The 21335-nt window shown below is 43.9% G+C and overlaps 1 protein-coding gene across 2 annotated transcripts in view; it reads left to right on the top strand.

Moving 5' to 3' along the window:
* The window catches only part of Eif4e2 (eukaryotic translation initiation factor 4E family member 2), a 29474-nt gene extending 20758 nt beyond the window's left edge, over nt 1-8716 (top strand). The window contains exons 7-8 of one of the 2 annotated variants that reach the window (XM_076866026.2): nt 180-258; nt 6150-8716. In XM_076866026.2, coding sequence (XP_076722141.1) covers nt 180-225 — 46 coding nt within the window. In that variant the 3' untranslated portion in view covers nt 226-258; nt 6150-8716. The remainder of the gene's footprint in view (nt 1-179; nt 259-6149) is intronic. The other variant, XM_076866027.2, reaches the window with a different exon arrangement.
* Nucleotides 8717-21335: the final 12619 nt, after the last annotated feature.

Below are 21335 nucleotides of genomic sequence, written 5' to 3'. Positions count from 1 at the left end.
GTTACTCCCACCTGTCTTGTGGGGCAAGTGCTGGGAGCCTCCCTGCTCTGGTCCCAGCTCCTGTGGCTCCACTCAGCCTGAAGGGCATCTGGAGTGGGAGGTGGGGTGATGGTGCCTACTCTCTGTTCAAAGTGTTTGATATGAATGTGCTGTTGTGTTTTTTGTCTCTGGTTTGCCAGGGCCTGGGAGGAGTTTCATGGCCTGGTGAACAGCAGCGGCCGCTGATCGGACGCTCCCCCTCTGTCTCTCACACTCAGGGTAGGGCCTTGTCTACCTTCTCTGTAACTCTGTGACATACCTCTCAGCCACGGGAGCCCTTTTCCCAAGGGGATGCTCTCTGCCTATTTACCCCGAGCCTCAGAAACAACAACCCCCGTACCATTGGGTTCCTGTTCTCCTTGGTCATAACTCCTGGGGAACCCTTGGGCAGGTCGCTTACCTTATTAGGCTCTGTCCCCATCTGGAAAATGAAATTCCATGGACCAACAGGCCTCTGAGTTTCTAATGCTGACATTTCATAATGGTAAATGTGCCTCAAACTTTTTTTCATTTTGCTCAGATATGGCCATTTTTAAGCCATTTGCTAATATTCTGTGGCTAAAAGGGCAGTTCCATAGACCCTACTATGGGTTAGGTGAGAGGTATGTCTCTTGTTTGCTGGTGTTGTCTGTCAGTTGTGAGGAAAGATTAATATAAATTCAAATTCAGAGTTTTAACAATGAAAGTCAGTGTAAGTGGGGTAAATTTCAAGACCATTGCAGGTTAACTGGACCAGCACATGTTTTCTGGCAGGGAGGGACACCGAGATTGGGAAGCTTGGGACAGCTAAAGCGTTCACTTCAAGAGTGTTTACATTTCCATCAAAAGAGTACCCAGTCCAGCTGGACACAGTAATGCATGCCTATAATCCCATCAACTCAGAAGGATGAAGCAGGAGGATCACAAGTTCAAGGCCAGCCTTGGCAACTTTACAAGACTCTCAAGCAACTTATCAAATCCCTGTCTCAAAAAGGACTGGGGATATAGTTCAGTGGTAGAGCACCCTTGGGTTCAATCTCCAGAACCAAATAAATAAATAATGAAAAGGACTGGGAATAGAGCTCAGTGGTAGGACATCCCTGGGTTTAATCTCCAGTACCACAAATAAATAAATGTGTCTGGCCCTGCAGCAGAAGAATTTGGTATATTTTCAGTATTGGGGGAATGGATGGAAGGCCAGCATTTGCTTATGCCAAAGATGAGAGTCTGCTTCTAGACATCAAGCTACTTCTACCACTCCCATCCCTGAGAAACAGGGTATTTCTGAAGTTAGAACACATCAACTGCAATAGCTGCTTCGAAGCCCACCTTCCCAGGAAGGAAATGAGGTTTTTCCAGAAGAGGAGATCTTCCTTCCTCAGAGGAACTGGAAGACAGATGATGTTGTGGGTCACAGAAGCAAGTAGCCAAGGATGTGGGTACCATTATGATCTAGAGATGAGCAGTTGCAGGGTTTCTGTACACACTGATGGTGCCCCATTTAAATAGTTTGATTTCATTATTATAAATTCAAGTTTTAAATGACAACACCTGGTTTTTTAAATTCCAGTTTTAAAACTTTTCTCCAAAATGTTGTCGATATAGAATTTCAAGATGGCTGCCAGTATACAAAAAAAGGAATGAAATGTCAGTTTCATTTCATCATGTCAGTTCTAATAGTGGATAAGTTACTTAAGAGTGCTCACAGTGAATGTGAGGAAAGGTTTCAGTTGGAAGGGTTTACTTCTTAAAGTACATCAAATAATTGTTCTTTTTAGAGATTGGTCCACCGAGCTGGGCGAAGTGGTAAATGCCTATAATTCTATAATCCTAGCAGCTCAGGAAGCTGAGGCAGGAGGATCACAAATTCAGAACCAGCCTTAGCAACTTATCGAAACCTTAAGCAATTTAGCGAGACCCTGTCTCAAAGTATAAAAAATTTAAAAAGGGCTGGGGATGTGGCTCAGTGGTTGAGCACCTGTTGGCTCAGTCCTTGGTACCACCCCCCCCCCCAAAAAAATTGTCCATCTTAGTTTTCATGAAAAAAGTATTTAAATTGGGTAGTCAGAATGAAAAACAACTTAAAATGAGCTTCCCTCCCTTTAGCAGACCTTAAATCCTCCAGGAAATGTATCTTTGAATTGCTTTGAAAAGCCATATACTTGCATAATTGCTTTTGTATAGACCTGTTCTTTTTGTGGCTTCCCTATCTTTTCGTACACTTGATGGTTTGGGTGTTCTCTTTGAAGCACAGCCTTGGGAGTCCGTGAAGAGTGTTCGAATTTGAACCAAAAGAATCAACTCACTTCATTGCCTTAGCAGTCTTTAGAGGAATTCATATATCATCTCTACTGCCTGAGCCTTGCTTTCAGCATAAGGTGTGCTAAGATTTGGATGCCCTGCTCTGGTTGTTTGATCTGCCATGTTAGAGCCCACACTACTTTGGCCATCTCTTACGCATCCCTTTTCCCCCACTTACAAAAAGATCATGATCTATGAAAAAATTGGCAGAACAACTGCTCTTTAAGTAATTCTTAAACCTCAAATGTTTGTCCTCACCTTATCAGCTATTTTATGTCATTATCTATAACTGCTAGTATTTTAGGACCATTTTATTTGAATTCTGTTACAAAAAGTACACTTCTTTCACCATGGCTTCAGTAGAAATCCCAACTAGCCCCTGGGATAGTATCCTGTTACCTAGACAGCTGGCTGGCTTGCATAGGACTGAGGTCTCTATTGTTGGGAGGTACACTGGCATGGTTGCTCATGGAGATGAGATGGAAATTCAACCCCACTGAATCTAGAAGGAGTTTGCAGTTTTATTGAGTATGCAAGGAGAGGAGAGAGAGCCAGGACTGTCTACTGGGGTAGACTGCTGATAGCCAGGGAACATTTTCCTGAAGATAATGTGCATGTCAGTCAGTAGGTTGATCGTGAGCGCCCCTTCCAAGCCACCCTTCAGGGCAGAGACTCAGATAGGATTCCTGCTTGGATGATGCCCAGCTTTCACCTGAGGACCCGGAGTTACTTCAGTGTTCCTGCTGGGTGCCAGCACAGTGACAGGTAACTCCAAGAGGGGAGGCATTCTCTGGCTGAGAGTCTTGCTCCCTCTCACCTACCTTTAGGAGTTAACTCCTACTTTCACTCATTATTCCAGAGCTGACTTTTCTCTTTCTCTGGAAATACTATTTTGAGGCAAAATGGATCAGGAAGCTAGTTGAGTATTTGGTCAACAGTTTTCCCTCTGGGAATGTGAATTTAGAAGCTGTGGGACTGGGAATTCTTTGAGTCCTGTTTGGTACCAAAGCATAGCCGTTGCACCATCACCGCACGACCAGAGGGCCAGAGGGCCAAGGGACCAAAGGGGCTAGCTTTGGGGAATTCATGGTAGATTTTTGAATTTCTAATTTGCTTTTAAAAGAACAAAAGTACATAAAGAGAAAAAAAAAAAAAATTGCCTGTGACCTCTGCCACTTCTTGTCTACATTTTCCCTTTCCCTGTCACCTAATCTCTATACTGCAACCTGGAGGAAAGTCTCAGTTGAATATTTGTCCCCAGCTAGTTTGAGGTGAACACATTTCTTTGATTAAATTTGGCACCCAGCTTTTCTGAACCCACCCTTTTTTAGAAAGGTTGGACCATAGCCACAGGCCCTTGCTGTCACCAACACGAGGCCACTTGCCCTCATTACTTTTTTCTATTAAATCAGACTCTGGGAAAACTCAGCTGGATTCTTTCTGGTTCGTTTACTGTTCTCCCTATTTCCATTTTGCAAATGGATCTTACACAATAGGACTTAGAAGGTTTTCTAACTATAAACAGGCTTCTAATAAGAGAAAGAATTAAACTAAGTATTAAATATTTGAATGGAAAGTGGTAGAACTCTTCAGTTTGTCTGCTACGAAAGAAGACTTTATTTCAGTACAAAATTTCTTTACAGAAGATTAATTGAGCAGCTTATGGCAATGATTAGCTTGAAAATCCTCTTCTTCACACCACTGAACAGGTGGACAGCTGGATCCCCACCTGCCATCTCCTTACTCCAAGATAGACAGTTTCAGTCAGAATGTCTTTCCACAGCCCTACCTGTCTGTTCACTCTTCTAACAAGAAGAGTGGTGTCCCACAGGGCCTGGTGCTACACACTTGTAATCCCAGCAACTGGGGAACTGAGACAGGAAAATAGCAAGTTTGAGTCAAACCTGGGAAACCCTGTCTCAATATAAAAAAATGAAAAGGACTAGGGATGTGGTAGAGTGCCCCTGGGTTCAATCCCCAGTTCCAAAAAAAAAAAAAGTGGAGCCTGTCCTGATAGACCAGTGCTATCCAGTGGCTCTTGAACATAGAGGGGTCGTACAGGGAAAGAAGTAGAATAGAACAACTTCTCGCAAAATTGCTTTCTTTAACATTCCGTGTATGTAGGATGAACAGTCCTCTGAAATGCAGGCTTGGTGATATGGCACATCATACCTAGAGCTCAGAAATGCACAGCCAGCAAATGTGCCTGCTTTTCACTGTGGTATGATCAAATAGATTCCTTGTCATTCTTTACTAGCTATTTTTGTTACCTCAAAGGGATCTGTCCTTTTGAAAGTTTTTTAAAAAATATTTTTATTAGTTGTTGATGGACTTTTATTTTATATTTGTTTACCTGCGGTGCTGAAGATTGAACCCATTGCCTCACACATGTTAGGCAAATGCTCTAACACTGAGCCACAACCACAGCCCACCTTCAGAAAGTTTTTTTATAACACTAGTCTTTTAAAAATATGGCCACCCATTAACCTTACATTCAACCTTTGGTTTCCTCAGCAAAAGTAGTTGAAATGCTCAGCAACCATTGACTAATGAATCACATGGTCATGCATGTCAGTTATAAAAAAAAAAAACCTGTGGACTTTGGCAAAAACACCAATTTCTGCCAGCTTGAGCCCATCTGCACTAGTCATCCCATCCCATCCCACCCCATCCCCCGACCTCCCCCCACACACCCCTCCTTTACTTGACTAGTCATTCTCTTTGGAGTAGGGCTCTTGGTTCTTGTCCTTCTGCCATCAGCCAAGGGCAGGTGAAAACTGCCATTTGTCTGGGCTGAGCATATTTTCTAAATATTTATTTACTTTGGACCAATATCACAAGTCTGGTTAATAGCCAGAATTTCTACAAATTTAAACTTAAATGGAAAATAGCAACTTCAGAAACTAGAATAATGAGAATTCCTGGCAAATTTGAACCTGAAGCACTAGGCTGGGGCAGTAGCTAGGTGGCCTTTAAAATCCCTGAAATTTTGAGATTGGGGTGGTGCTGTGACCTTCTAAGATGTCATTGGATTTCTAGTGAGGACAGGAAAGTTTACTAATGAATGCCACACCTGCCTGAGTCCAGTGAAAGGCTGCTAAGAGTGCATGTGTTGAGATCTGCCCCCTCCTCACACTTCTTGGGAAATTAGAGCTGTTTCCAAGGTGCCTAGAGGGCGCCTCCTGGAGCAGCCTCCTTTTGTGTTTTAAACTGAAGATGGCTGGGTTGGTTTATCATATGGCTGGATTGGTTTTGTTTATCATATGCACAGTTTGGTTTAGTGTGTCTCCCTTGTGTGCTTTGCTTTACTTCATCTGCCCCATTTCTACTGTGCCCTTTCTGTCCCCTGCCCCAAATAACTGCTGTTGCTGGATTCTTATGTAACCTGTAAGAGTTTCTTAGTGTCTAAGCAAGCAATTATGTGTGTAACCTTATTCCGCACCCACTCACATGAACGTGATTACTATGTACACACACTGTTTTGGGATCAGTGGATCTTTGGAATCTTTCCATATTAGGAGAAAACTTTTTTTTTTTTTTCCTAGCTGCATAGGGTCGCATTGTACAGGGTGCCATGACATTGATATTTACCAGCCCCCTTTTCATCTGCATTAGAATGGTTTCTTATCTATTACTATTGCAAACAACTGAGTAGAAATTTTTGCAGAGACTTGGAGGCAGGTCACTGTTTGGCATTAGACTGACAAGGAAGGAAAGCCCTGGGGTGTGGAGAGTCCAAGAGCTTGAGTTGAGTCCTCCCGGTTTGTGTGTGGTTGTGTCTAGACAGTCCATGTATTGAATGCTGTGTTTTCTCCCGTTTTCTCTTTCAGGGACAATTCAAGCTTTCGAAATACAAAAATCACATTGTGAAAGTACACAAGCTGGCAATAATCCTTTTCTGTTTGTGTGTGTTTGTCCGAAATGGATGGAAGGCCTCTGCCAGTCCTTCCGTCTACCCGCTGAAGGGACGTCAGTGAGCCATGTGCTCCCCTTTTGCACTCATTCCTGGAGGACGGATTCCGCTAGACACCCTCCAGCATTGCTGACTTTATAAAGCGGAGAAATGGAAAACGTGACTTTGTAACAGACATTGTTTTTAGGGGCTTCTGGGAGGGGGGAGTGCAGCCTTTTGTTTTGCTGTGTGCTGTCCAGACGCCTTCCAGGCCCTCTGTTGCGCTGCTCTCCTGCTATGCGAAGGGCTCTGTAACCACGTGGACAGGCCGGAGCTGTGGATGAGCGTTATCAGTATTATGAATGCCTGTGCATCGAGGAACAGCTCTGCAGAGTTCCAGAGTAACCGAATGCCTCTACCAGCTCTGCCACCAAGTTATTGGGACCATTTGTTTCATCCTCTCCCCCAGGCCACCGCTCTCTGAAAATGTGTTATTGATGTGATGACTGCCCAGGAATTTGTGTCCTCTCTCCTGCCTTACGCTCTCCAGTTTCCCTCCTATGGGGACTCTCTCCTCCTTAGGCACTGCTGCACTTAGAATTATAACCTGGTGGGAACGCTGGTCCCACTGGCATGGCTTAGAGAGTATGTCTTGGTAAGCTTGACTAGAACCCAGTTTGAGGGAACTAGATGATAATGTAGATCCCAAGTGCAGGATTTGGCGCTGAAGGCAGTGATGGAAACATTTTCCCCTATGAGCAGGGTGTGTGTGCCAAGCCTGCTTCTGTGGGTTCTTGTATGCCCCTCACTGAGGAAGGGAAGTGACAGCTGGCTATTGCCAGGTATTAACACTTAGTGTGTATATTCTACAACCCTGGAGAAAAGGTGAATGATTTTTTTTTGCATGGCTGTGCCTGACTGTGGTGGTTGGAGAACCCTCCTTTCAGTCCTTATCACTGGGTATGTATGTAGCAGACGTGTGCTAATGCATGATGCCCACACAGAGCTGGTGAAGGCCACTGCAGGTGTGCTTCTAAAACAACCAGTTCCTCATCAGAGAAGGTATGTGATGTGACCCAGAAGGACCGAAGCCAGAGAGGTCAAAAGAGCACCTAGGATTCAAGTAAGTAATGAGCAGGAGACCTCCCACAGCCTCCGAGCAGCACTGTCTTACTTGGCTCTTGTGAGCAGAGATCACAGTACCTTAAATTAAGGCCTCTCCTTAAAATGTATCCTTGAAGCCTGAGGGATCCTTGCCACTTGGTCTTAGGAATTATATGAGAGTAACAGGTATTCCCTTATTGTATTTATCTTACTCTCGTCCCACTTTCCAACTCCTGACCCCCTCAATCACCACTGGGGATGCTTCCTGAAAACAAAGGTGTACAAGGGCCAAGAGGGAGGTGCTTCCATTACAAATGAAGTTAGATCCAAGAAGAAGATCTCATAGTGATTGAAACTCCAGGAATATGAAGAATGCATTCTGCTGTACAGACAATTGTGAAGGGCTCGGGCAAAGCCAGGAGCAACATTGGCTCTAGTGGGGAACAAAGGCTGCCTCTGGAGATTTGAATAGACCCCAGGAGGTCTTCACTTTTGCCTAAACTCAGATTGCCATGTAAATTCCAAAGAAAGCAGACATTTGGATTTGCCTGCCTTTGGGCATCTACTTGATTGTTGTGTGCATGTGGGTGTGTGAGGACGTGGACAGTGTGTTTTATGAGTGGGAGTTTGTGAGGCCTAGTGCTTAGGTATATTGTCCATAGATTAGCTGTTTTGTTGTTTTTTTTTTTTTTTTTTTTTTTAGATTTTTTTAAATCTCCTTTGTTTTCTAGAGCTGCTCATATTCCCCTTCCTTTGGTCATTGTAGTATTTGACAGTTATTTTTTTCCCATCAAAAATATGCTGACCTTATGTTGGTTAGAACAGGCTCATCCCTGTTAGGCAGCATCTTGCCCCAGCGTTCTGTCAGATATTCTGCCTAACAGCATAAGTGATGGCTTGAATAGTCAGTTTATCCACACGACCCTCTTTTCCAAACTAGCTTGAGAGGTCTCTCCATTTATTTTGACTCCACAGGCCTCTGATATGCCAAGATGTGACGCGGTTATGGTTTTTGGTCACGGCGTCACCTGTTCTAGAGGGAATAAAGGTCTGCCAGGGCTAACATGACCAGCAGGCTAGGTTGCCACTGGAGAAAAGGGAGTCACAATTGGGGCAGTTCTGTCCAACCCCTTTTCTGGGGCTTCTCTTTGAAATTGGCTCTTACTCCTCTCCAGTGCCCTTCTCTTTGTACCCTTCTGTTCATGTGTGTGTGTTTTCCCTGTGACACTGGCAGTGGCAATGATTTTCCACCCAAAGAGAAGCTCCTGGCCCACAGAGTTCCAAGAGTGAACTTCCAAGTACTTGCCAGTGAGGAAGGAGCAGCGGCTGTGACCGGGGATGTGGTGTTGCACTTTCAGAGCAGTTGTCTGCCGCGGTAATAAATGGAAATACCAGCAAGAACCAGCTCGTGGACTCGTTGATATAAGGGAAGCAGGGACTCTGGTGGTTTGTTGCTGCTACATCTGCCTGTCAGTGTGGGAGTGTCCATTTTAAATGCATTCTTGAACCCAATATGTGGGATAGTCAGAGGATGCTGATTACATTGATGTAGATTTATTATTATGAAATATTCTCTAATTACTATAATCATTGCTGCAACTCAGTTTGCCTTTTTTAATACTGGCAACTAAACCCAGGGATGCTTTACCCCTGAGTTACATCCCCCGTTCTTTTTTCTTTTCTTTTAATACTTTTTTAGTTGTAAATAGGCAATACCTTTTATTTTATTTTTTTAGAGACAGAGTCTCACTGAGTTGCTGAGCACCTCACCATTGCTGAGAGTGCCTTTGAACTCTGGATCCTCCTGCCTCAGCCTCCTGACCCGCTGGGATTATAGGTGTATGCCACAGCACCCGGCTCAATTTACATTTTTAATATCCAAGTATAGGTGTTAATTCTCCAAGGAATACTGGAGTAGAAGAAATTCAAAGAATTTGATTTTGAGGCAAGAAATCACTCCAGACCTCAGCTTGGAATATTTATTTATATTAAATAGTTTATTAATAGTTATATTAAGTAGTTTGGTCTAAAGATTAACTTTTGAGGCATGCTAATGACCAGCACCCTTGGGAAATTAAAAGGGAAAAAACTCCTTCCAAGCCTCAGTTATTAGTCAGTTTTCTGTTACCATAACAAATATCTAAGGTTAAACTTAAAGAAAGAAAATGTTTACTTTGTCTGCAGGTTTGGAAGTTTCAGATTGCTTATGGGTCTGTGGTGAGACAGCACCTTGTAGTGTGGCAAGCTTCTCACCTCACGGTGGCCTAGAAGTGAAAGGAAGAGGAGGGGCAGGGTCCCAATAACCCCTTCAGGGTCATGCCCCTTAATGACCTAGTTTCTTCCCACAATTCCCCAACTCCTAAAGTTCTACTACCTCCCAGTAGCATCATGGGCTAGAGACCAAGCCTTTAACGTGGGGGCCTTTGGGAGACAAAATATAGAGATGGGCATACTGATGCATACCTGTAATCCCAGTGACTCAGGAGACTGAACCAGGAGGATCTGAGGTTTCAGGCTAGCCTCCACAACTTAGTGAGACCCTATCTCAAAATACATAAAAAGGGCTGGGAATGTAGCTCAGTGCTAGATACCCAAGGGTTCAATCCCCAATGGAGGGGGGGGAAGCCACAACAAACCTGTAGTATCCAGTATTTTTAGTGAGAAATTAAAAGTAATCCAATCTTGAGACAGTTTTGGTAAATGAGATTTTTTTTTTTTTTCCTCCTAAACTAGGGATTGAACTCAGGGCCTCACACATGCTAGGTAATCTTTCTACCACTCTGCAACATTTCTAGTCCTAGATTAAAAAAAAGTTTTTTATATATGTCAGTTTATGGTCCAAATAAGAGATGGAAACCATGCAAATTATTTTAATAATATGACATAAAGAATTGATAGTAACTAAAGAAAAGCAAAAAGGAGTATTCAGGAATCAAGGAAATAGGGACTGTGGGTATATCCTTCAGTAATAGAGTGTTTGCCTAGCATGCATGAGACCCTGAGTTCCATCCCCAGGAAGAAAGAAGGAAAGAAGACAGATCAGGGGATGGCAGTTGGGGAAGAGCCTGAGGATGGGTGTTGCTTCTCTGGTGTTGTGTCTGAGGCTGTTAGGAAGCTGGCTCTGAGCAGGTTGCAAATGGCAGCTGGAGTCCCCTTCATCTGTGGAACAAACTGCTTCCTCTGGAAAACACTGGCAGGGGCCAGCTGGCAAAGTGGAAGTGTCTGCAGAGCTCTGTCCCCAGTATCACAAAAGCACAGTTAAAAAGAATGGATGTGGAGCAGAGGCAAGAACTAGAATGCTACCCACTCCCGCTTTGCCCCTGGGTATCGACAGGCCCTTCTATTCCCAGGGCCACAAAAGCAACCCTTTCTGCCCCAGAGAAATGACTAATTGTAGAACTTCTCATTCTCTTCCTCAAGATGAAGAAATGTGAGGCCCTGCAAACATATCAATCTCTGGGCTCTGTTGATTCCTCTACTTGAGCCATAGTTCCATCAGAATATATAACAATGTTACTTAAGGATCAGAGGATAAAGTTAACTTTTCTAAAAAAAAAAAAAAATGAGCTCTATCTCTGGCCACATTTGGACATTTCTTATTTCTCCTATATCTGCTCATGGCCTTGGGTTTGCTTTCCTTTGACTGCAGTCCTGCTGTCAGCTGAAAGTATTAGCCAAATCCTGCCCACTGACCTACTTGTATATGACCTCCAGTCGGATGCCTGGACAAAGAACCCACCTCTCTTCCAACAATTTATGGAAACATGGCTCACTGAGGTGTTAGTTTGAGCCAATAGCGTCCACAGCAGGCTTCTACAAACCTCAGAATGTCCATCAACAAACACTTGCCTGGGCAGCATGACGAACACATGATGATGGAGAGATGATAGGAAGCAGTGGGATGTCTTTGGGGAGCTCATAAGAAAGGGGAAAGGCATGGAGATAGGAGGGCCTGTTGGAATTTGTGGTTCAAGTACAGTCAGTTTGGGCCTAGTCCAGTGGGCAGGTGACCTTCACTCACCCAAACTCTGGAAGTACAGAGAGTAGGGGGATGGGTTTGTGCTGGAGATGTTGCCTATGGGCAAGACCCGCATTTATGCAGTAAATTGTACCATTTGCTGAAAACTGACTCTTTCTGCTAGGCACTATAATTTTTACATCAATATTTCATTTAAATTTCACAATAGCACAAAAATAAAATGGATCAAAGACCTCAGAATTAGACCAGAGACTGCAAATCCTGGAAGAAAAAAATAGGGTCAACTCTCCAGCTTTTACACACAGGCAAAGACTTTTTTAATAGGACCCCTAAAGCTCAGGAAATAATGCCAAGAGTTAATAAATGGGACAGCATCAAATTAGAAAACTTCTACACAGCAAAGGAAACAAAAATGTGAAGAGAGAGCCTATAGAATGAGAGAAAATCTTTGTTAGCTATTCTTCTGACAGAGGATTAATGTCTAGAATATATAGAGTTCAAAAGACTGTACACCAGGGGCTGGGGCTCTGGCTCAGCAGTAGCACACTTGCCTGGCATGTGTGAGGCACTGGGTTCGATTCTCAGCACTGTATATAAATAAAGGTCTATCAATAATTAAAAAAAAAATTTGAAAAGAAACTGTACACTAAAAAATCAAATAACCCAATTAATAAATGGTCAATGAATTAAACACATACTTCTCAAAAGAAGAAATACAAATGGCCAACAAATGGTTGAAAAAATGCACAACATCATTAGTAGGGAAATGCAAATCAAAACTACAAGTAGATTTTATCTCACACGTCAGAATGGCAGTCATCAAGAATACAAATAATAATAAATGCTGGAGAGAGTGAAGGAAAAGGAACACTTTTACATTGTTGGTGGGATTGTAAATCCAACAAGACTATGGAAATCAGTATGAAGATTCCTCAAAAGACTAGGCATGGGACCACCCAGCTGTACCACTCCTTGATATTTGTCCTGAAGAATTATTAAAGTCAGCATGTTGCAGTGATACATACAAACTATGGAACCAGCCTAAGTGTCCATCAGTGGATGAATGGATAAAGAAAATGTGGTATATATACACAATGTAATTTTATTCAGCCAAAATAAAAATGAAATTGTGGCATTTGCCAGAAAATGGATGGAACTAGAGATCATCACTGTCATGTCCATGGTGGTGACTTAGAACAAAGCAGCCTATGCAGGAAAGGAACCTCAATCATGCGCCGAGCAAATGCCTGTCCGTCAGTGGGATCTCCTGACTAAAGCTTGTCAATCATCAGGACCCCCTGACCAATCCTGGAGTTCAGCCAGCTCCCCTGACCAACTCCAGTGGGACAAGGGACCTTTTCCTGTCCCAAGCTCTTCCCTTCCTGACTAAGCCCCATAAAATCCCAATCCAGTAGAGCTCCCACGCGTTTCTCCTCAGACCCTTCTCCTGTCCACTCTGTAGGTCTGATCAAGTTCCGCCCAGGAGTGATATCTCAAATAAAGCCTCTTTTGGTGGCCTTTTAAAATCTGCCTCCTTTAGTCGCTGCCCGCCTTTGCCTGATCTTACAATCATGTTAAGTGAAATAAGTCAAACTCAGAAGTTTTTTTTGTTTTTTGTTTTAGTGTATTTTTTTAGTTGTAGTTGGACACAATACTTTTATTTTATTTATTTTTATGTGGTGCTGAGAATCAAACCCAGTGCCTCACATGTGCTAGGGGAGTGCTCTATTTCTGAGCCACAACCCTAGCCCTCAGAAGGTTTTCTTACATATGTGGAAGCTAGTGAGGAAAAAGGAAACGAAAGGTAGGGATGGATCTCCTAAAAATCTATGGAAGGGACCGGGGTTGTGGCTCAGTGGTAGAGCACTTGCCTGGCATGTGTGAGGTCCTGGGTCCTTAGCACCACATATACATAAACAAAGTAAAAAATCCATTGGCAACTAAAAAAGTATTTTTTAAAAAATTAATGGAAGATTAATAAAGGAAAGGACCAAGTGGTGGGAGATAGGGAGGAAGTGGGGCTTCTGGGAAATGATAGTGGCTAAATTACATTGTTATACTATGTGCATATATGAATATGTACTGAGAAACTGATGTGACTCCATTTTTGAGAAACCATCCTCTAACTCAGAGCAAATCCTGTCCAAGGAAGAGCGCGTGACCCTTGTCCTTGGAAAAATCCACAGATCACTCCTAAGCATATACCCACCCTGCTGAGTTATTTGTCTACAAATAACAAGAGAGATCTGCAGGCCCCAGGTGTCCCTGACTCAGTTAGGCTAGGTGAGGACCCATAGCAACCCCCTAGCAACCACCAATCAGCATGAGGCAGGGAAAATACCTGGGATGCCAGATGACACCCCAGTAGTTTATGGTGGTTGATATAACATGTTGGGAAACCATGTAGTTTAGCACATACACCCCTTGTAGCTTAAACCAATCAGTTCAAAGGAATCCCCCTCTTGTATTAACCAATCACCTTTACCCAAGGCAAGTGGAGAGTGGAAAGTAGAAGCTTTATTAAAAAACAGTGGAAGGGGGAGGTCTTCCCTTTTTTATAGCTAAGGTCTTCTTTTAGTCTTCCCACATTCATGTCTTTTGTTTCCCTTTATCTTGCAGTGATAGAATGCAGGTGGAAGGCCCAAAAGGTGGGAGATAGATTCAGTAATCCGGGCAGGAAGGGCCTGGGATGGCTTTTGATTAGCACTTCCCTCCCTGTTTGCTAGGAGCTGTTTCATTAACAGTTTCTTAGGATGGGTTCCAGCCTTGGGGACAGTAACATTTCAATTTCCCAAGTGTTGCTCTGCTTTCCTGGACTCCATTCTCTATAATGGCCTCCATTTTATTTATCTTACTGGATATGAGACCCGATTTGCCTAGCTATACTAACTACCTATCTTTAAATGTGGCTTCAGAGGGAGTAAGAGGTAAGGGACATTAATCAGATAACAACTGTTAGCCAAACCCCAAAACACGAATCTACATTCCCACATGTGTATTAAAATCTTGAGACTCAAGTCAGGTGTAATGGTGCATGCCTGTAATCCCAGCTGCTCAGGAGGCTGAGGCAGAAGGTTTGCAAGTTCAAGGCCAGCCTGGGAAATTTAGCAAGACCATGTCTTAAAATAAAACAGTTTTAAAGGACTGGAGTAGAGCCTCATTGGGAGTGTATGTGCATAGTCTGCCTGAGGTCCTGGGTTCAGTCATCAGTACCACATAAAACAAACAAATGAAAAAACAAAATTCTTGACTCAAAACTCCAGGTTGCTGATCCCCTAGGCACCATTGACGTGCTGCTTGCAACCCTGGCCAGTCCAGAAGCAACAAACACTTCTCATGGACTGTCCTCCTACCCCAAGGCTTTCCCCACTCAGCTTTCCCCCACCTCTCTTATCTACAGCCAATGAAGGTTTAAGCAAACAACTTTTCTTTCCCCAGATTTTCTTTATAAAAGTGTTCTTAGCTGTAAATCCGGCAGAATTTATCCAACTGCTAACTAGCCTTGCTCCTGGATATTGAGGAACTTGTCCCAGAACCTGATCCTTTTTCCTGCTAGCATCTCTAACTGCTCAGTAAACCCTTTTATTTTAGAAAGTTATTAAGAATCATCAAATGTTTTGGTTTAACAACGTTGATACCTTGAGAGCCAGAAGCCTGTCCCCAGCAGTGACCTCATCATGCTCATCCCAGGCCCCCACTCCTGGACATGGAGAATGTCCCATCCTACAAAGGATGAGCTCCTCTGTGTGGCCTGGCTCCTCTGGCACCACCCAGCACTGAGCTCCTGGAGGGTCTCCCACCCCATGCTGTGTGTTCTCAGGTGTTCTTCATGTGCTCTGGCTTGCATTTCTACACACTCCAGCTCCTGTAGTAGGTCACTTCATTGGGCCTGGAACTGTTGAAGGACTTCCTGCATTTCTTTCTTTAGAGCCCTTCCATGTCATATTTTGACCAAAGGGATTCCAGATTTTCCCAGATGTGCCTTTGTTCCTCCTGCTTTCTTGACACTCATCTGCTGTAGAAAGCCTTCTTTCCACCCCTTGCCTTTCCACTTCTGTTACCCATCAGATACTGCTTCTTCCAGGGAGCCCCCTGGGTCCCCTCCTGCTTGAATTATAGGCATTTCCTGTGTTCCTGCAGCACTGGCCCATGGAATTGTAAGTACTGGTGCCCTTGTCTGTCCCTGTTGGTGGGTAGGTTCCAGGAAGCCAGGAGCCTTGCCTTCCTCATCTCTGAACAGAATGGCATGGATGCCAGCTGCTAGCAAAATTCCTGCCAAAAACAGATTCACAAAATGCCTTAGTCACTCTTTGGTGTTTAGCACTGCACTGCTTCTGACCAAAGAATTGAAGTGCATCAATGGGTTTATACTCATGGGGTTCCCTTGTCTTACTGGTGTTCCATCATCCTAAAGGGGTAGTATAAGAGCTACTGACTTCTATGGTTAAGTTTTGTTCATTGGGAATTAACAAGTTCTTGTGCTTTCTTATCAAGTGCCTGCATTAGCCAGGTGTATAATCTGATTATCTTCAAATTATGAAAGTTTTATTTTCTCTTTTCCAATTTTTTGAACTCTCTTATCTTTCTCTTACCCAATTGCATTGGCTAGTATCTTCAGAACATTGTTAAGTCATGCTACTAACAGTGGATGTGCTGAATTGTTCATGACTCAGTGAGAATCCCTCTAAGAATCTTCTTTACATAAGATGCAACCTTTGCAACTGAGATATATTTTATCCTCTTAAAGAAGAGTGTTGAGAGCCACAGCCGAAGGGGCCCCAGCAAACTTCCAGCTGCCAGCAAACTTCCAGCTGACAGCTGATGATTGGCTCACAGCGGCCCCAGCAAACTTCTAGCTGCCAACTGATTGGCTCCTCTGCGGTGATGCTCATTGGGCTGTTTCCCCGCCCTTTCAGACCACAGAGCTGCTCATTGGGGGACTTTTTTTTTGGCTCTGCCCACACGACCCAGCCAATCAGCCTCAAGAGCAGGAAGAGTGGGGGAGGTTGAGAGGCTTGTGGAAAGCCGGTGGTGGCAGTTGGGCTCTGAGGGTTTTTCCTGAGGAGCTGTGTGGTGTGGTGTGTGTGTTCTAAAAATAAAGTTCGTTTCTTTTGAAAAGTGGCTCCTGAATTGTGCCCAGCCAGACTGCAGCAGAAGAGAATGAAGGGTTTAAAAGAGTTTTGTGGGAGAGCATATGAATATACTATCTTTTAAAACTAGTCTCCTAATTTAATGAACATTTGGGCTATTTCCCATCTTTTGCTAATTAAAAGAAATGAATAACTTTGTATACATAACCATCATTTGTACATGTACAAACATAGTTGTAGGATCAGTTCCTAGAATTGGAAGCATCAGATTGCACAATGGTTAATGTGTCAACATTACTTGGCCAAGGGATGCCCCAATGGCTGATAAGATATTATTTCTGAGTGTGTCTGTGAGGATGTCTCCAGAAGAAACAAATATCTGAATCAATTGACTGAGGAGAGCAGATTGCCCTCTGCAGTGTGGGTGGGCCTCATCAATCCATGGATTGTCTGATGGAACAAAAAGGAAAAATTATAGTAAAGTCACTCTTCCTTCAGTCTGCTGGCCTCAGATATCAGAGGTCCTGATTCTCAGTCTTCCAACTCTGAATTATTCCACTGCTTCTCCTGGGTTCTCCAGGTTGCAAATGGAACTTCTTAGCCTTCAGAATCACATGAGTCAATTCCCATAGAAAATCTCCTCATATATGTATACATATTTTAGTTCTATTTCTTTAGAGAACAAATTCAGGCTGGATCAAAGAGTCGGGAGATATATAAAACTTTTCAGGTTTGCAAGAAGATGATAGATGAAAAATTGTATCTCAATGTCATTCTTAATATGACTAATTGAGTTTTTCCATCTATTTAAGGACAATTTGTATTATCTTTTCTGTCCATATTGTGACCATTTTTTTGATTGGGTTGATGAATTTTTCTTCATATTGATTTCTGGGAGTTCTTTATATATTAGGGAGACTCTCCCTTTGTTTGATATGAGCTTGGTCAGGACAGGAACCAACACAGTCTATTGAGGAGTCCAGGGTGGCTTATTCATACATTGGACAGAATGAGGCCTTTTCTATGCTGTTGCCCAGGAATGGGCAAGAAGGCCAAAGATGAGTTTTATTATCTTCAGATGAAATCCTATTGTGTTCAGGTCAGCTCAGCTCTATAGTGGCCACCTATGTAACATGTGGACTCTCCAGGGTGTAAGAAGCCCAAGTACCAAGAGGGTGGCATGAGCATTTCCTTCTCTTCCCACTTGCAGTCACTGATGGCCTATCCAGTTCTGCTGTGCCTTCCGAGTGCTGTGAGTAAGGGTTCTGGTGCTGATGTGCGGGTTTGCTCAGCTGCTGTGTCTCATAGGCCCTCTCTCTCGTCCACAATCCTCTACTCTCATCAGTTGGCGGCAAGGGTTTTGTTGTTGTTGTTTAATCTTAAGAACCTGAGGTGGAGAATAGAGTTTGGGAAAAGGTTGAACTAAGCAAAGCAACCAGAAAAGAGTCGTGGTGATCCATGACCACCAGGTGGCGGACGCTGTGTAGAGCATGGGCCCGCTGGGAAACTGAGGTAGTGCAAAGGTCCTCTCCACCCGATTCTTGAGATCAGACCAGAAGGATCTCAGACAAGTTGCTCAGAGTAGCAGGTGTGAGTTTATTAGAAAGGATAGGAAACGGGAAAGGGGACACTCTTGAGGGAGAGAGCGGGTCCTCTCAGAGAGGAGAAGGACAGAGGGTCAGGTAATTTCACTTGTTTGCCTTGAATTCACTGATCGCAGGTTTGCAAGAAGAGTTGGCCCTTCATACCATGGGTTCAGCATCTGCAATTTCCACTGAGTATTGAATATATTTGAGAAAAAAAATTCCATCTGTGCAGAACAGGTACAGACCTTGTTCTTGTCGTTGTTCCCTAGGTAATACTGCATCAACTGCTCACATAGTATTCATGTGTTTTAGGTATTATAAGTGATCTAGAGATGATTGAAGGTGCGTGGGAAGATGTTGTAGGTTGAACAAGGTGCTGGGCCATTTTACTGAAGGGATTTGAGCACCTGTGAATTTGAATCCTTGGGGTCCTGGAACCCAGCTCCCCCTAAGGATCAAGACATGGCTCTTGGTACTTTCCAAGCAGACCTTATTTTGCCTGAGTTGTTTTTGCATCCAAAGTCTGGTTGCTATTAGTTGAAGTAATCAAGCTTTCTTTTTTACAGCTTTTGGAGTTTGAGTCATACCTTTTAGGTCCTTTCACACATAACCTGAATCCACTTAGAAGGCTGAAGTGTCAAAGAGCTGCAGGGCAGGGGTGGGGTGTCGGAAAACAGCCATGTCTGCATGAAAGAATTTTCAGGGAGGACTGAGGGCTGTGCTGGAGGCTCAAGCTGGTGGCTCAAGCTGGGGAGCAGCATGACCAGTCCGGACCTTCTGGTTCAGGAGTCAGCAGAGCTGGAGAGGAAGAGTGGGAAGAAGCCTGGGCCAGGCTGAAGGGATCACCAAGGCACCTGTGGTGGGCAGGGGAGATGGTCAGGGCAGAGCAATGGAGGGCTGGCGGTGCTGGAGACCCTAGAGAGGCAAGCAGAGGCAGGGTAGGAGTCACCGAAGAGGGCGAGGAGGACAGTCATTCCAGAAAGAGTGATTCCAGGTGATGACAAAAGGCCAGAGGGTGGACACAGGAGAGGGCAGGGTAGGCCAAAAAGCCAAAAAGAAGGGCAGACGAGGGTAGTCCATGGATGGTGATGTCTCCAGGCAATGACTATTGCCAGGAGTGAAGCCCGCATACACCACCCATGTCCTGGTCCTGACTGTGTATCGTGATCACCAGGGTCAGAGCTTGGGCACCAGCGAGTCCCTTGGCAGCTGCAGTGGTGAATCCCTGAACTCACCTCTGCCCCATTTCCATTTCCTCCAGCTCTGCTCCTGCTTAGCCCCCATACAGCCTCAGGGTGGACCCAGGGGTGAGCTTGGGCTCAGGGGTATCCTCTGGTGGCACATCAGCTTATCTTGATGAGTCTAGGGTAAGGGAGGAGAATGTCTGCCCGGCCAAGGACGGCCAGGCGGAAGATGCCCAAGTCACTGGGGAACATGGCTCTTTATTACAGTCTTCTTGCAACATGCCTTTACAGCTGCCAGCAAAAAGCCTGTTAAATCACATTTGATGCTGGAATGAACCCTCCAGGGCTGCATGAGAACAGGAGGTATCAGTGCAGAGTCACGTTCACTGCAGTACACACACTGACACAGGTACGGAAAGAAACAGACATGTGTGCATATGGGGGTTGGTATACATCAATACATTCCCTGACTCTGTCCTTTGAATGGGTCTGACACAGTGTCACCCCGATAGCATCAAGTATACCTTGTATCCAGATCATGGTTTCTAAATACAACTCTCAAAAAAAAATTAGACTCAAATAACTTATTATAGAGCTGGGTCAGGAAAAGTACAAAATAAGCTCAGAAAAATGTTGCAGGGCCAGAAAATAAAGACTTACTAAAAACAAACACAAAACCCCATACAGGACACAGGAGCCAACGGAAAGCCTCCACTGGGGAGAACTGGAACAACTTGACACAAGATACAGTAGCCCCGGATCATAATTGAAAGCATCAAATATCTAAATCCATACTGGGATAAATAAATGACTGGATAAGTGAACAAATGAAGGAGAATAGGCAGATCCTCCATGAGAAGAATTCCAAATAAATTATGAAATAACTGCTCCTTGTTTAGGTGTGGGCTAGTGACTCACCTCAAAGAGGATGGCATGGAAAGGCAATAAAGAGAATCTGAAGCAGGTGTAGTGGGGCACACCTGTAATCCCAGTGACTCAAGAGGTGAGGCAGGAGGCTGGCAAGTTCAAGGCCAGCATGGGCCATCTAGGAAGACCCTGTCTCCACATAAAATTAAAAAGGGGTGGGGATGGTAGACCTTGCCTGGATTTAATCCCCAGTACCAAATAAATAAATCCCCAGTATATAAATAAATAAATAAGAACTTGACAGTGGAAAAACCCAACAAACTTGCCAGGTGATCATGGTCAACACCAGCAGGGAGAAGTCATGTTATAATTGTGTCTGGGTATGATGGGGTGAGAGTGACACTGGACTTCTGTGGTCTCCCTCCCCAAAGACTTTAACCCCACACCTGTCATTAAAAAAATGTCGGACAAATTCCCGTGGTGAGGCAGCCTATAGAATACTGACAACGTTCCTCAAAACTTGGAGTCATCAAGAACGAGGAAAGTCTGAGAAACTCAGAGTCGAGAGGAGGTTTCAGAGTTAGGACAAGGAGAATGCCATGTGGTGTCACTTAGAGCCATGGAGCAGAAAAAGGATGGTAAGCAATACTAAGGACGTCTGTATAAAAATTGGACTTTAGTTAATAAGAATGTGTCAATGTTGGCTCATTAATTACAACAAGTGTATTATACTAATATAAGAAGTTAATAGCAGGATAAACTGAGCGTGAGATACATGGGGACTCTGTATTAGCTTCACTTTGTTTGTTGGTACTGGGGCTTGAACCCGGGGGCACTCTATCACTGAGCTACAACCCAAGTTCTTTTATTTATTTTTTTGAGTTCTGGAGTTGAACCCAGGGGTGCTTCACCTCTGAGCTACATCCCCAGCCCTTTTTGCTTTCTGAGACAGGTTCCCACTAGGTTGCTTAGGGCCTCTCTAAATTGATGAGGTTGGCCTTGAACTTGCAATCCTCCTGCATCAGCCTCCTAAGTTGCTGGGATCAGAGGTGTGTGCCACTGCACCCAACTATAACCCAGGTTCTTTTTTTAATTTTTAAAATTTTGAGACAGGATGGAGGAGCAGAGATTCACTGGATTAGAAGGGGAGAATCGGGGGGAAGAGAAGGAGGATGGGAATAGGAAAGACAGTAGAATGAATCGGATGGAACTTTCCTACATTCATATATGAATGTACAGTCAGTGTAACTCCCCATCATGTACAACCACAAAAATGGGAAGTTATATTCCATGTACATATGATATGTCAAAATA

The sequence above is a fragment of the Callospermophilus lateralis genome, chromosome 9 (genome assembly GCF_048772815.1).
Source record: "Callospermophilus lateralis isolate mCalLat2 chromosome 9, mCalLat2.hap1, whole genome shotgun sequence".
In the NCBI taxonomy this organism is placed as follows: Eukaryota; Metazoa; Chordata; class Mammalia; order Rodentia; family Sciuridae; genus Callospermophilus; species Callospermophilus lateralis.
This window is presented reverse-complemented; position numbering and strand designations above follow the sequence as displayed.